Source organism: Hakea prostrata, chromosome 7 (genome assembly GCF_041222555.1).
Source record: "Hakea prostrata isolate BN-2017 chromosome 7, UWA_Hpros_2, whole genome shotgun sequence".
Lineage (NCBI taxonomy): Eukaryota > Viridiplantae > Streptophyta > Magnoliopsida > Proteales > Proteaceae > Hakea > Hakea prostrata.
Window position 1 is genome coordinate 16,156,873 of NC_142606.1, and position 14,902 is coordinate 16,171,774.

General features: G+C 38.6%; 2 protein-coding genes across 2 annotated transcripts; one reads left to right on the forward strand and one right to left on the reverse strand.

Annotated features, from left to right (window-relative positions):
* Positions 1–599: 599 nt before the first annotated feature.
* On the forward strand, positions 600–7,035 carry LOC149010140 (Ubiquitin-associated/translation elongation factor EF1B protein). Its single transcript, XM_089162991.1, has 2 exons — positions 600–887; positions 4,532–7,035. Exon 2 carries the CDS (start codon positions 4,562–4,564, stop codon positions 6,527–6,529), a length of 1,968 nt encoding a protein of 655 aa, XP_089019117.1. The 5' UTR covers positions 600–887; positions 4,532–4,561; the 3' UTR covers positions 6,530–7,035.
* A 4,180-nt stretch (positions 7,036–11,215) lies between these two features.
* LOC149010141 (phosphatidylinositol 4-kinase gamma 8-like) lies at positions 11,216–14,515 on the reverse strand. Its single transcript, XM_089162148.1, has 3 exons — positions 14,387–14,515; positions 14,215–14,256; positions 11,216–13,365 (listed from the first exon to the last, which is right to left on the reverse strand). The coding sequence occupies exon 3, from the start codon at positions 13,254–13,256 to the stop codon at positions 11,478–11,480; it is 1,779 nt and encodes a 592-aa protein (XP_089018274.1). The 5' UTR covers positions 13,257–13,365; positions 14,215–14,256; positions 14,387–14,515; the 3' UTR covers positions 11,216–11,477.
* Between the last annotated feature and the right edge of the window lie 387 nt (positions 14,516–14,902).

Sequence of the window (14,902 nt, forward strand, 5' to 3'; positions counted from 1 at the left end):
GTGTTTGACAAGACTTGCTTCTGGAAGTTTAACTGAAATAAAATTTGTTATTGTTATAAAATAGCTAAATTTCATATACCCCTTCTAAAACTATCTGGCTTACACCTAATTTTGTTTTGAGAATCAGGCGCAATAACAAATAGTTGTTACCCACACAATTTGAAAAGTAAAAATTTTCATAAATTTAAATTTATGTTGCAAAAATCATGAGAAACAGATTTGTTTTATCAAATGATTTTCGACTAATTTTTTTACTTCTCGAACCAACAAACGCTAGCCAAAATTATTTTTTGGTAAATTATCAAACGGGACCTTAGACTATATATGTAATTTTAAATAAAAATGGAATTAACTAAATTATGTATTTTTGTATACATTTTCCAAAAATAAAAGATTTTCTTATCGGTTCACCGACGTATCCATTTCTCTGATTTTGTAAATTTGTTTTTGGTAAACTTTCTCATTTTGTATTAATTTGGTGGAACAATAAATAAATTTAAGAATTCATCTGGCAAGGGAGATCGAAATTCACGGAATTTTAACGAGCGTTTCCCATTCGGTACGGACCCCGAAGTTCTGAGATCTCCTATCTTTGGTAAAACGACGGATCTCAAAAGACAATTAATCCACACCCAATACTAGTTTCAGGCACGTAGACAGGGAAAAGAAAATAAAAATTTAAAGAAAAGATGCCATAGAGAAAACAACAGAGAACGAGGGCAACGGAAAAAAAAAAGAGCTTCGTTTCACCCAAAATTTCTTCAAAACCCTAATTTCATTTCTTATCGAATCAGGCTTCAAGCGATTTTCAGACATCGTTTTCGGCTTCAGATCGCGATATACAGTCAGGGATCTATCCACCTACAAATCTCTTCTTCTTATACCTGGTTAGTATCTTTCTCCTTCTTCTCTTGCCACTAGTTCGACCGCTTGCTTCTCTTATTCTTCTCCGTTCTCTTGGTCTTATCGACTTCCTGTTTTTTGTAATTTTCTATGTTATGTGGTTAGCGATTTGGTTTTAAGATTTCGTGTAATTAGGTTAGATGTTGGATCGGGTTTTTGTGTTTTTTTTTATTATCGATTTGGTCTGTGTTGATGAAAAGATCTGGAGTCTCGTTCGGCGGTGGTCGTCGTTGTCTATTATGTGTGGTACGAGGTGTCGTCGTCTTTTTTCGTTCTCCATGTCTTGTCTGGAACGGACTTTTTTCTTGAAATTTGGTGAAAATTTCTTAGGTTGTAGAAGTCTATCCTCTTTACTGGCTTTTCAATTAGGTAAATTTTGCCAATGATTTATGAGATTTTTCATTTTATTCCGAAAACTTGAGGTTGGCTTTGGTTAGAGGATTTTTGCTTGCAGGAATGATGGTTTTGATTCTTATGACATGCCTTTGAAATGATTTTGGTTCGGTTATTAGATTACTTTGCTCTATGAGGAAGCCGCAGAGATGTTATTGGAATAAATTTTTTTTGGGGGGTTGGAAATCAGATACGTTTTGCGTTTCCGGTATCTGTAATTTCCTAGGAGTAATAAATTATATATTCTGTCGCTTGTCCAATTCATTAGCGCAATTTATGAAGAGTTAGTTGTGTCAGATTGCCGGCCATTACCTAGCGCAGATGGAATTGTGCTCTCTTTGAACCAACTACGAAGAGGAATGTCCGTGTTTGAGACTCCTATGGTCCCAATGCTCGGTTTAAGGGATCTAGATGGAGTGGCAATTTAAGAAAAATGTTTTGTTAGATTTATATTCCTGTTTCTTCTATTGCACTTTTTCTTCGCCCAGTGACATTTGTTGGATATACCCGGTCTTTTCTGCCATCACTGTGACTGCTTAGGGTTTTAACAATGCAAGTGATTTTATTGTAAATTTTGCGATGCATTAGCTGATATAGGGACTTAGTGATTTATTTTCTTCTCTACTTGGAAAATGTTATTATAGAGTGGGATAAAGCTTTAAGCGTTTGTTCTATCTTCCTGTGGTGCCTTTCCTGAAACTGGACTTGTTGTGACTTTAGAATGCTTTCAACTGTTTAATGTTGTAGCTTTTGGCTTTCGTATTTTATGGAATATACAATGTTTTGATTCATATTCTGCGGCTTAGAATTTCGGGTTTTTTTTTGCTTGGTGAAAGAAATTCTGTGAGCAGTTGGTTGCTCATTGCTTTGTTTAAATTCCATTTTGCAAAATGGTGACCTTGGAATGGATTATAATCATTGCTGCTGCTGCTGTTGTGTACTCCTTTGAGTTCTTTTGTGATTGATAATCAAACACTGAGAATTGTTTTACTTATACTTATCATATCGACGTACTTGTGTTTGGAAGGAAGATATTTTTTCTAATTCCTTCAGCCATTGGAGCTCTGTAGGAGAACATTGGAAGAATGGACTTAGCTGTTTCCCTTCTGTTCTATTTTTGGATTTTGATTTAAATGCCATTCACAACTGGTTCATTGAATTGCAGTTTCAGCTGGTAAAACTTGATTTTCGCAACTTGTGATGAAGTGTAGTATTCGTCAAAGGATTCAATTGTGTTTCCTTCTTTTTAGAGTAATTGCAGTAGCATTTCCATAGAATCATAGAAGTTGCAGTTCTGCAGGATTTGGTTGATTATTGAAGTGCAACATATGATTAAAGATTTCATCATTGCCTAGATGATTTTTTCAATTGCAATTAGCATGGAGGTTTGCTGCATCAAGTGGGCAAAATTTTCTTAGGGAGTCATTAGGAAATTCAGATTGATAGTGACAGCCATTGAAAGTGATCAAAGTAAAACAAAATGTATCTGGAAGTAGTTGACAAGAGTTCAGAATGGTACTATCTTGTTAAATATGGGTTTGAAAAATTGTGGCTGTCAATCTCCTGTTTTGAGGTGCAGGTATTTATTTGAATCAATTATTGTATTGGAACTATATATATTTCAATCTCACGAGTGTGCTATTAACTTCCTAAGGACTTGCTTAAGGGGGAGCAAGGTGAATTTAAGGTGATCTTATGTATTCTTGGTACTAAGTCATAATCTTGTATTTAGAGCTATAAAGAGAACATGGTAGCATGATATGAGTGCTTGAATGTGATATTCAAGTTAACAAAGTTTCAATATCGTTTGTTCATGAGTTAGGGTGGAATGAGTCAATGCCCAAATAGTAGTTGGTTGGGACTTTTTTATTTTGATGCATTTGGGTATTATCCCCCCCCTGCCGCGCGCTTCAGTTTCCATTGCAACGCTTTTTCCCGGTCAAGAAAAACTGTTTTCTTGATCGAATTACGAAATGGATATACAAACTGTATAGGATCATTCGCTGGAATTGGGGAGTTGCTTAGAATGCTCTTTGTGACATCCATAGACTGGGGGTCCACAAAGGTTCGTGAGTGGTCTGATAGAGACTGGTAGGTATGAAGAGTGCTGTGCTTGTTGGGTTTCAAATTCTCAAAATTGAGCTTTATGATCTTCTTGGAGCTTGTCTTTTTGTGGTCAAGAGGCATAGGTCACATCCATTACAAATAGTGACTGACAGGAATTTTCTGCTTTAGTGTTTGTAAGATATCCATTGTAAGGACACCTTCAACTGTTCTCTTAGCTTGGCAGCTGTCCACATAAACACTTGATTCTTAATTAAATTAAATTTGTTTTGAAGCTATACTGATGGACTGCAGGTCTTCATTGACTCATAACAATGCTTTTAACTATTTTAAACCATATAGTATACGTCTAAGGTTCTTCCTTTGTCTGGAGTCAGGGTGACTTGAAGAAACTTTTATTAGGGAACATAATTGCTTCAGAATTCTCTAGATTGAATTAAAAAAAGAAGAGCAGATGGCAGATTGATGTTGTTGTACAACATTGTTGCTTTGTGCCCGGCACTGTTAAAATAATGTAGGTATTATTTTGTTTCATAATTTCGTTAAATTGGAATCCTCGGTTTTCTGTTGCTCCTGCATCAGGTTAACATTCCAAAGAAGTCTCTGGTGGAAGTTTATTTCTTGAATATTTCTTTGATTGTTATTGAATCCATGTAAATCTGACATCCTAGAACTATACTAGTAGTTGGATTATGTGACCTTGCTTTTTTTTTTTAATTTTATTATTATTATTGTTTTTTATTATTTCCTGAATCAAATTTTCATTCATTTATTTATTTTGCATCTGTCATCCTGTGTAAAGACTTGTTTTATTTGATGTGTTTTTAAGCATGAGCTAGCTATATAGGACACTGCAATTGGATGATTTGGGAGTTTCGTAACAGACAAAGTTTGCTCTGAAGGGAGTCATTCGGTGTTCGATGTGAAATAGTGACTTGGTATCTGCTTGACCAACTGTACGGGATATGTAGATTATTTTACTAAATTCACCTTTTATAATGTTTAGAATTAGAATACATATTTGCATAGTTATATTGGCATTTCATTATTCGTTCAATAGTTTGTGTGTTTTGAGCTCTAGACGCTAGTCATTATGCATTGTCTGCTTTCTTATTTATTGTTTTGATAAGTTTTCTTTTTTATTAACCATGCTTCTTTCTTTAAAACACAGGGAAAATTCTGCTAAACAAAGCTTTGGGGAATGTCTCCGGCATCTAAATCCAAATCCAAGGAGAAGGCTGCTGCCAGAGCAGCCAAGGAACAGACAAAGGCTTCACCCAAGCCTTCTGCTTCTGCTAATACTGGGAGTAGCATTCCAGCCAGTGCATACAATCCCCTTTCGGGGACCTTTCACACCCTTGATACACCACTAATTGGTTCTTCGCCACCACCACACAGTAATGGTCGTTTTCGGAATATAGATGACACTGACGATCACTCTGGTAGCTCACTTGGGACTGGAGCAGAGTATGATTCAGTTTCAAACAATGATAGCTGCTCTGGTGAGTCAGAAGACCAGAAAGAAAAAGTAGCGGGTACTCCTGTTCGGCAGGAGGCAATTCCTGGTGCAGACAATGACAAGCGTGACAAGATTAGGCAGAAAAATGAGAAGAAGCATCAGCGTCAGAGGGAGAAGCGGGCTCAGGAGTTGCACGAACGGTGCAGTGGGTATCTCATGTCTAGGAAACTAGAAGCACTTGCACAGAAGCTTGTGGCAATGGGATTCTCTTCCGAGCGTGCAACAATGGCGCTTATATTGAATGAAGGGAAGGTGGAGGAATCTGTGGCGTGGCTATTTGAGGGTGGTGAAGAAGCTACACAGCAGAAGGATTCATATTTTGATGGTGGAAGTAACTTGAAAATTGATATATCTGAAGAGCTTGCTCGAATTGCAGAGATGGAGATCAAGTTCAAGTGTTCAAGACAGGAGGTTGAAAGAATTGTCGTAGTTTGTGAAGGTGATTTAGATAAAGCAGCTGATACCTTAAGGTCACAAAAGCAGGAGCCTTCTGCTGCACAGCTGAAGCTGGAAGAAACTGGCGACTCCCAGGCTGTGAATAATGGCAAGGTAGCTGTTTCTGTCAGTCATAGTCCAGTTAGGCCTCAGACAAAGACTGCTGCTCCAGTTACTATACAACACAGAAAGGATGCAAGAGATTTTAATTACACCAAGGCAGCAGCAGCAGCTACAGTGGTGGCATCGACGGAATCTGGAAATAGAAACTTGCAGTCTCTGAAAAGGAATTATTCGAAATCTGACTGGGCAAGGTCACAAGTGACAGCTCCGGTGGATAAGCGATGGCCGAATGCTGCAGCTAGCCCTTCTGCTTCATATTCATTAGCATCTTCTTTGCAGGTTTCTCCTTCACAAGCAAAGACAGAGGCTCGGTATGTTGTTGTTGGAAGTGAAGTGAAGAACCTTCAAACTGGAACAGTTAGAGAACCGGTGATCATGATGCAGCGGCCTCAGTCTATAAACAACACAAAGCAAAATCCTGCAACGAGTGTCAGTGCCTCGCCTTCTGTGGCATCTGGATGGTATCCTAACAGTGCTGTTGGTGTTGAAATCATGAAGTCAAATGTAGGTCTATCACATATTCCTAACACAAGCCTTGCCCCAAGCAGTCTGAGCTCACAGCAGGTATACCAACAGTCTCAGTTTCAGCCTTTTGTGTCTAGCCCAGTAGAACCCCCTGCAGGTGGATGGGGGAGCTCATGGGGCCCTGCAGGTGTATCTGCGTCTTCTAGGTCTATCCCATCTTCTTTGGGGCTTTTCTCTGGTTGGGGCTCAAATGGTGCGTCAGGCTCATCTTCACCTGTGGATTGGAACACAGGAGGCGCCATCCCGGAGTGTGACTACACCAACATTGACTGGACTCTGGAATCATCGTCGAACTCAAGGTCAAATGGGTTGTTGCGGGGTTTAGAATCTTTCATGAAGAACAGTCACATGTATGATTCATGGTCACCTTCAACGTTACCGGGAGCAAAGCCAGCGATGAGATCAGCAGCTGCAACTGGAGTCTCCATTTCTGGGTTGCAGGAAGGTCCAGTGGTGGCGGATACATCTTCAGCATCGTCCGCAGGCTCACATGAGTGGACTTCTCCTTTCGCGGGGAAGGATCTCTTTAGTCTGCCCAGGGAATTCGTCACTTCCCCTTCTCTGTAGGTGGAAGCAGGGCCACAAAAAATAGAAATGAAAGGACAAAGTGGGTGCTTTTGTTCCTGGTGTTGGTTCATATAATGTTGATGGTTGCTGCTGCTTGACCAAATGATAAGGAAAAAAAATTAGGATATTCTGATTGGTTTGTTGTCTCTTTACTTTGCTTTACCAATTGCATTATTATAAATTATAGGTTTCTTAAATGATAGGCCGATGGTCTTTTAACCGACCCATAAAACGGTCTCTTCTCCAACATCATAAAAAAATAAATAAATAAATCAATACGGGAAATAACTTAAAAAGTGGGATATCAGGTAATTGTGGTGTTGGAATAATCAATCCAATCCTTCGGAGGGCATCACCATATCTGCATTTGGATACAGATGTAAATGCGAAATCAGATGCGAATTCAAAAGTATACAGATGTAAATGCGAGCTCTAATGCGATGTTTTTTTTGGGGACTAGAAACTCTTGTGTGATTTCCTCTTACAGTAAAATTATGAATTTGTATTTTACTAGACCGTGGGAGACAATTTATAGAACCTGAAGTCAACATTTTTTAATTTGAAACGCTGTTGATAACTCGCTAGAACTTTGTCAAAGCGGGTTCTGTGGAGTACTTGTTGGGATTATTATTATTTTTTTTTTAGGTAAACCACTTTTCATTGAGAAGTACTAGAAAAACACAGAAGATCCTGAGCACAAAGCTCCTTGATGCAAAGGGTAAAAATTGGCCAACTAGTCCTATTGGTAATGGACAAGGCCTACCGAGCAAGAGAATGGGCAGAAACATTCCCTTCTCTTGGCCAAAAAAAAAAAAACCTTACAACTCACAAATTCAACAAATAAGGTATGAATGTCATAGACAAGAGATTCCAACTCCAATGCTAGTACTTGGTCTTTTTCTTCAATAGCTGAAACTAGGCCATGGCTTCCCCACATTTTACTTCAGCGAATTCAGCTGGTTCAGATTCAGCATAAAGTACCAAACCTTTATGGTATCTAACCCCAAATCCCACACCACCCTTGCCTTCCTCAAGTGATCAGTCGCAGCACAACAGAATTTCAACCATCTGAATTTTTACACCTACCAAGCCCTACTGTGCGTTTTCCACTTCTCTTTATTTGTCATCAATAAACCCCTTCACTGCCCAAAACTCAGATTTCTTAGTTTAGAGCTTTTCATGATCCCCTCTTTTGCCGTTGGCCCTTTCCCATTGAAAATTCGCTCAGTAAGAGCTAGCCATATAGTCCAACATGTGAAAGCAACTCTTGCTAGTAGTTCTCTTCTCCTACTCCTTGTTGGAGCTCTTAATTTTTTCCATCTCTCCATGATTCCTTGCAATGATTCTTGTTATCCTCTCCCTGTAAGGAAGTCTAGATTACTTCCAAACCATATGGACTTTGCAAAAGGGCAATTAAATAAGAGATGGTTAGCTGATTCCACCACTACTTCACACCTTTTACAAGAGTAATCCACTTTTAGCTACCTTTTCATCATTCATTCTCCAGAAGCAATTCCCTCTGCACATGCTCTCCAAAGAAAATTTATAATCTTTGGGAGAGTTTTACATGACCAAATACTCTTCCACAGAGCATCTGGCACATCCTCCCATTCCCATTCGGGAAGGAGTAGAATTCATGCAGTTGTCTCTGACATTGGATTGAAGATGATATGCTGATTTAGTATTGAAGATGCCATTTTTTGCTCCTCTCCATACCATTCTATCTTCCCTTGAGAACATGGGAATGATAATTTTTTTTAATTGCTTTCGCCTCCCTTTGACTAAAGCACTCTTCCTTCCACCACCTCCTCCCTGTTTGGTCCAATATTAAGGTCCATTGGGAGAGAGATTCTGGTACACGCATACTGTGCAGTTCTATGTTATGTCTTCGAAGAGGGGTTTTTATTGGAAATATAGAAATAGACAGGTGATGGATTGGTTATTTACTACAAGGATAGTGTTAAATGCACTCTGAATCTCGAATGACTGCTGTCACTGGTTTACCAAGAGGACTTTGTAAATCAATTCAGAGCTCAAGGGTATTGCAGATTGGGTGGTTTCCATGAATGATCACTAGCGAGCTTTATATGTAACAACGGGGCAAGTCTGATTCATACCAATAATTTACCAAGTTCAGATCCCTTAGAAGACGTCAGAGGAAACCACCTACTTTCCCAATCTTAGGGTGAAATCTCAACCCCAACAGAAAAATTACCTCATCGTAAAGCTTGTGTAGTTTCTTTCCCCAGAGATGGTACCTTCATTTAATCAAGTGCATTCAATGGGCAAGACATTCCTGTGTGAAGAGATCAAGCCAAGTCCAAACTGCTCTCCATGAACCAGGAAGGTAAGGGAAACACTTCTCAGATTCATCTTTAGAATGGCTCAAGAGATTGACATAGAAGAGAAGTGAACATCATTCATACAAGTGAAGGGAACATCATTCACCTTTTATATGGCAGGCGGGAGGGCTTCCCCAGATAAATTTGTTGCTTAGTTATGAGGTCTTATGGATCAGTTTATTATGAATGTAATAGAAGGATTCAATGTAGCATGTTCTTTGCTGATATTAATGCTCTTGAGGATTTCCCCAAACCATTATGTTTTTTCTGTTGCATTAGTGGTGGATTCTGAAAGTCATTAAGAGGTTATAGGGAGGAATGGGTACTTTAAATGAAATTCCTGTAGATGGTTTTGCGATAGATTTGTAGTGAGAATTCTCTCTCTGTAAGCAACCTAAGAAAGGTCAGATGATATGAGGCTGTAACCCTAGTGCTCCATTGTTAGTAAAATAGATCTGATCTCACCATGAGCTCATAAATGATTCCAACTTAGTAACAGTATTGGTCCCAATATAAAAAGGTTCAACCAGTCTTTGCATGTATAGCAAATATAAACTGTATCTATATGACTTCCACCCAAATTTTTCTGCAGACAGTTTGATGAGGCTATTCTAGTCCTCTGTTCTTATCTGTTCTCTGTCTCCTGCGCTTGTCAAATAAGCAATAGTACCCCCTTTCTGTATCTCTTGCACACTGAATTCCCTTGCTCTTCATAACTTTTATGCATATCTGTTTGGAAGAACTACATCTCAAGTTGCAATTCTGGAAGCAGAGGTGCATAGAAACACCTCCCCACCAAAAAGAGAAGGGGAATATATATATTTGGAGGAAGGAGGGTGATTCACTGGAAAAATGGTGAACAGAACAGGTTAACATAGGAGAAAATGAATATGAGAAAGAGTTTAACAGGGCTATAACAAATACAAATCAATGGAATGCAAAATTTTATAGAATTTAGGGAGTTTTTAGTGGATGCAGGTGTAAAATCTTATAAAAGTTAAGGATTTTTTAATGGATGCAGGTGAACTGTAAAAAGAAAATACATGAAAATGAAGGCAGCTTCCTCTACAACAAGAAAACATAAAAAGTAAACTAACTTCTTCTTTATTTTTAAATAAAAAAAGAAAGATAAGCCATTGAGGTTTTAGAAGGTCGTTTACAGAGATGAGGAGGATACAAAATGAAATACAATGAAGAAAAAGAACCAATTTTCGAAAAATATTACTGTAATATGAGAGACAAACTGAAACAATAACCACAACAAGGTTGGTAAGTATCCGTATGCAATATGCATGAAAGAACTAAGAAAATGCTAAAAAAGAATGCAAATTACAGCTAGGAATCTTACAACACAAAATAAACATAACAAAACTAAACTGATAAGCATATAAAACAGTGTTGAAATTGGATTTGTAACACTGAAGTAATTACCTAAGAGAGATGACAGCAAGACACCATTTTCAAGAAAGCTATAGCCAATACATGTAAGTTTTAGAGTAGTTGGATGGAGGGGATTCACAACTAGGGGATCTAACTAATCTCCCAAACCTTACGAATCTGAGGTAGAGTTTTCAGGCTACAAACCCGAAAGAGTTTCATAAAATGCTTTTGAATTTGGGGGGGAAAGATCCAATATATAGTTTCCATTTTGATTTCTTGGTGACACTTCTAGGACATTCAAAAAACAACAAGACATTATATCTCTCTTTTAAAATATTTTTGGGGGAGAAGGTTATGTCCCTTCCTGGGCTGCTATATTCTATATACACTGTCACAATATGGGGATCATTTCCACCATTAAAGCCAACTTGACATAATCACTCATTTAACTTCCAAAAGAGAGGAATATAGAAGAGGGAGGGACATAAGGGGAGAGAAGAGAAACATATATTAGTTGTTACAGAAATCTAGGTAAATGCACTATAAACTACAGAAAAAATATGACTGCCTTGATAAAGTTGAAAGCAAGAAGTAAAATACATAGTAATTACTGACTTACTCTTGGCTGGTTCAAAACCCAGTAACCTTTTTGATTCTTGCAGAGAGAAGGTGAGTTGGTACTGAACCATGTAACCTTTTTGATTCTTTCTTCTTCCTTGTTATTCTAATTACCATTTACTATGTTTAACACTCACAATTCTTCTGCTTAAGTTTCACAGAGTCAAATGGAAATATAGTACTTCTTGATCAGAATCTAAGAATAAAATGAAGCAATTGATGACTTCTAAGGCAAAAGTACTTAAAAGAATTAAAAGAAATTTTACTCTAGAATACATACAGCAAAACCAATTGAAAAAATAGAAAAAATTACAAAAGAGAGTATTAACAGTCAAAAATTCCCCAACTGAATTCTCATAAGCTGTATAACTGGATCCAGCTATATATAAAAGTGAATAAAAAAATATATAAAATAAGTGAAATGAAACAACAAATTGATAGGAAGGCAGATTGCCACTCACTCTTGATCCATGTAGTGATAGTATCTCTATCTAACACCAAAATTAAATGACTTGATAAATAATATACACATTTTTCTACGCCATATTGTACACAACATTCCTAGCTAATCTCCTTAATAAGCCTTAGCTTTGTAACCAAACTTTCGTTTAGAAGCTGCATGAGGTTCCTAATCTTTGCTTCAATCCCATGCTCTTCCTATCATCAAAGGCCTTTGGCAGAAGTTTCTCAAAGCAAACTAAGAACAGTGACCATTCGTCTTCACTCATGCATTTGAATGAAATACCATCCGTTTGATCAAGCTTACGTTTTGGCATAGAGAAACTCACACTCTTTATCAAGCCCCCAACCTTATGATCATCATCATCTTCGCCACCATTGTTTCCATTGCTATCATCAGTTGCATCATCAGTGTTAAAACTGTCACACTTCTTTCCATCATCACCATCGTCTTCTCCAGGTGAAAGAGAAGACTTAGTTTCATGGCCAGGGAATACACGCATTGATTTTGAAGTTGACAGCTTTGTAACTGGAACTTTCGGTGGCTTAGTCATCCCTGGACGGCTTTGTAAGAGATGAGGAAGATCAAAGACACTGGCACTGCAGCCATCTTCACTTCCTATCTCGTCAAATTCAAAAATTTCAGTTTCTAATTCTTTATTAATGTTCCCTTCTTCTCCACTGCTAGAATCATCATTGATACTAGCCACAACTTTGGTACAAAGGGTCTCCAGTACACTTGGACCTTCTTGATTCCCACAGAACTCCCGAGTCATCATGTCTCCAATGTCAGCAAGACAAAAACCAGCATTAGCAGCACGCTTCAAGAAAATGGTGCAGAGCATCAGAACACGGATTGAGGATTCCCTAATCAATGAAGGGAGTTCTTTCCTCAGGAGCAATGCATCTTTAAATGGATCAAGGTTCGATATGTACTTCAATTCTGCCTCTGAAAAGGGTACAGAGGCTTGTGGCCAATGAAGCCACTCGAAATATGGATCATCAAGCATTTCAGGCAAGCAAAGCCCATGGTCTATTGGCACAAGATCCGCATCTTCAACATAATTGTTGCTGTTTGATTTGCTATTATGATGATACTTCACAAGAATGTTTCCCGAATGTCTATCAAGGTTGAGGATTCTTACATCAAGAATTCCAATTCGGTGAATGTTAGAGACAGAGAAACTGGACGGTCCAAGATCACCTGCATCTGAGTCATGTTCAACATAACGCTGAAGAGAAGCAATCTTAGAAAGTGGTGGTGTTGTACATGTTGTTTCTGAATCATCATTATTGGTGTTGACATGAAAGGGAACCTGCGAAATTTTGACTAGTGCTGTAGGGGGAACACCGGCGTAACTGCCATGGTCAAGGAGGTAAGCAGCCACTTCACGAACACCAGTTTCACCAACTCGAATTGAGCGTTTCAGACCAGGTTGGCCAAGAATTCGACCTGCAAATCCTTTGGGGTTATTAATTGCCCAAGGTTCTTCATCAATGGGCTTCGCTACGGCTATTGTATCACCATTTCGGCTGCGCAAATAGTAAGCACCACCGAGCCCACTAGACACTGGGACAGGCTGAACACCAGAGGCAACAGCAATGGCGGACTCAACTACAAGGGCACGTACACGTGGGGCTCCACTGCCACCAACAATCTCTACTCTAGGAAAAGCACTAGTGTTGCCCTCTTCTTGGTCAACAAAGGACAGGCACGGTGTGGAGAAGCTTCTTCTATGGGTGCTGGTAACTCCTCCATTGATGGATTGTTTCAGTGATTGATTAGGGAGTTTCTGTTGTTCAGATTCGAACACGGCAGAGTCTAGGTGAGTGAAGGATGACCGAAGCCTGCACCTTTGTGTTTGGTCAGCCAGTGGTTTGAATCCATGGTGATGATCAACAGCTACAGCCATTTGGGCAATTCTCATGCAAAATGAGAATAGTTGTAGATTGGGCCTCTTGGTAATTCAACTTTGCTCATCAAACGTACATATATTGGGAAGTTTCCGTGGGGTCTATCAATCACATTGCAAATCTCTGCAGGAAGATCAGGCAGTTAACTACAACGTGGACAAGAAAAGGAATTGGTAAAGAACATTATACTCTTTCTACTTAAAATTGAAATTCCTTTTTCCCATTAGTTTAGCCTATTGATGTTGGTTCAAGCTTTTAAATTTGATGCGCTTTTTGAAATAGTTTGATCTTAAAACATGCTTTTATTCATATTGCAGCAGCGATTTAGTAGGAATTTTTATCAGGTGGTTCTTTCAACCTTTAGGTTTTCTTGATTCAGATCGTAATCAGGCATATACATATGTAATACATGAATGTGGCTATCGGGTTTGAGTTTTAATCTGATTCTTAAAATTTTTTACCCCCTTTCAAGGAAAATACCAAAATCCTGTATGGGTTTGTGAACTCTAGGATGGTGCAGTGAACCTTCCAGTCAAGGAAAAGTTTCTCCTAAAATATAACAGAAGTTAATTGGAATGTCTCTCAAATCTTCATTTCAGAGAGTAAATCCCAATCAACTTCTAGTTCCTTCTGATTAAACCTAAATGAAGTGCCGTATTTCTATTACATTTTCCCCCCCACTTTTTGTCTGTTAATCCCACATTATAAGTAAAGATACGCATAGCATAGGCCTTTTTTCTTGTATGACTTCAAGTAGAGCTGATTTGCAGAGTTTGGATGCTATGATGTTGTTGTGTCATAATGATAATAATAATAATTAACACAGGCAGCTGATTCTTTAATAATGAAAATTCACCCAAAAAACAATTTCATCAAAAACAACAGCAACCACAAGTTGCAAACATCATCAGAAACGATTAGAATAAATTGATCTTACGAACAGAAATGAACAAGAAAATCAAATTCACTGACCTATGGTCCGCCGCACCTCCTACGACACTACCACCATGAATACTGTCCCAGAAAACATTAAAAATCACAAGTTAGGAATCGGAGTTTTGAGAGACGCAGAAGAGAATTACGATTAAATGTTCATTTTGAATGAGGTCTGGTTAGCAGAAAAAAGAGAGAGAGAAACACACACCATTATTAATCGATGAAGACGAAGACGAGACCCTGAACACTGGTGAAGCATTCAGGGAACCGACCTAGCAGAGCAGAGGAAGCGCGAGGGAGATCTCTTAATCCCTCACAGAAAATCCACAACACCTGCCTTAACTTCCCCTGGGAAACCCCACCGTTGGCGCCAACTCCCACTCTTTAAAGCCCCCACAGCTTTATTTATTTATTATATTATTTTTCTTTAAAAATATTTCAGGCTCCCATCTGTGGAACCCACACATCTCACTTTTTTAACTTCTCTTCCGATTTTACCGTAGCGTGTTTCTGTTTTTTTACTCCCATTAATGGTAAAGACAGCCTCATGCTTTCCCCCATTTTCTTGGGCCGGTTTGGTTGTTTTATATTTTTACCTTTTCACCGCTACCGATGCTTTCAGCGTCTCTCCCTTTTACCGCCGTTAGCCGGTTATGGTTTATCCCCACCCTTCATCCCCTATTTCTCGCTTTCGCCAACTGTCTACACGTTCTATCGGTTACCA

What these genes read in the sequence shown, in the direction of transcription:
- LOC149010140 (XM_089162991.1), top strand. Translation starts at nt 4,562, where the DNA reads ATGTCTCCGGCATCTAAATCCAAATCCAAGGAGAAGGCTGCTGCCAGA.
- LOC149010141 (XM_089162148.1), bottom strand. Translation starts at nt 13,256, where the DNA reads ATGAGAATTGCCCAAATGGCTGTAGCTGTTGATCATCACCATGGATTC.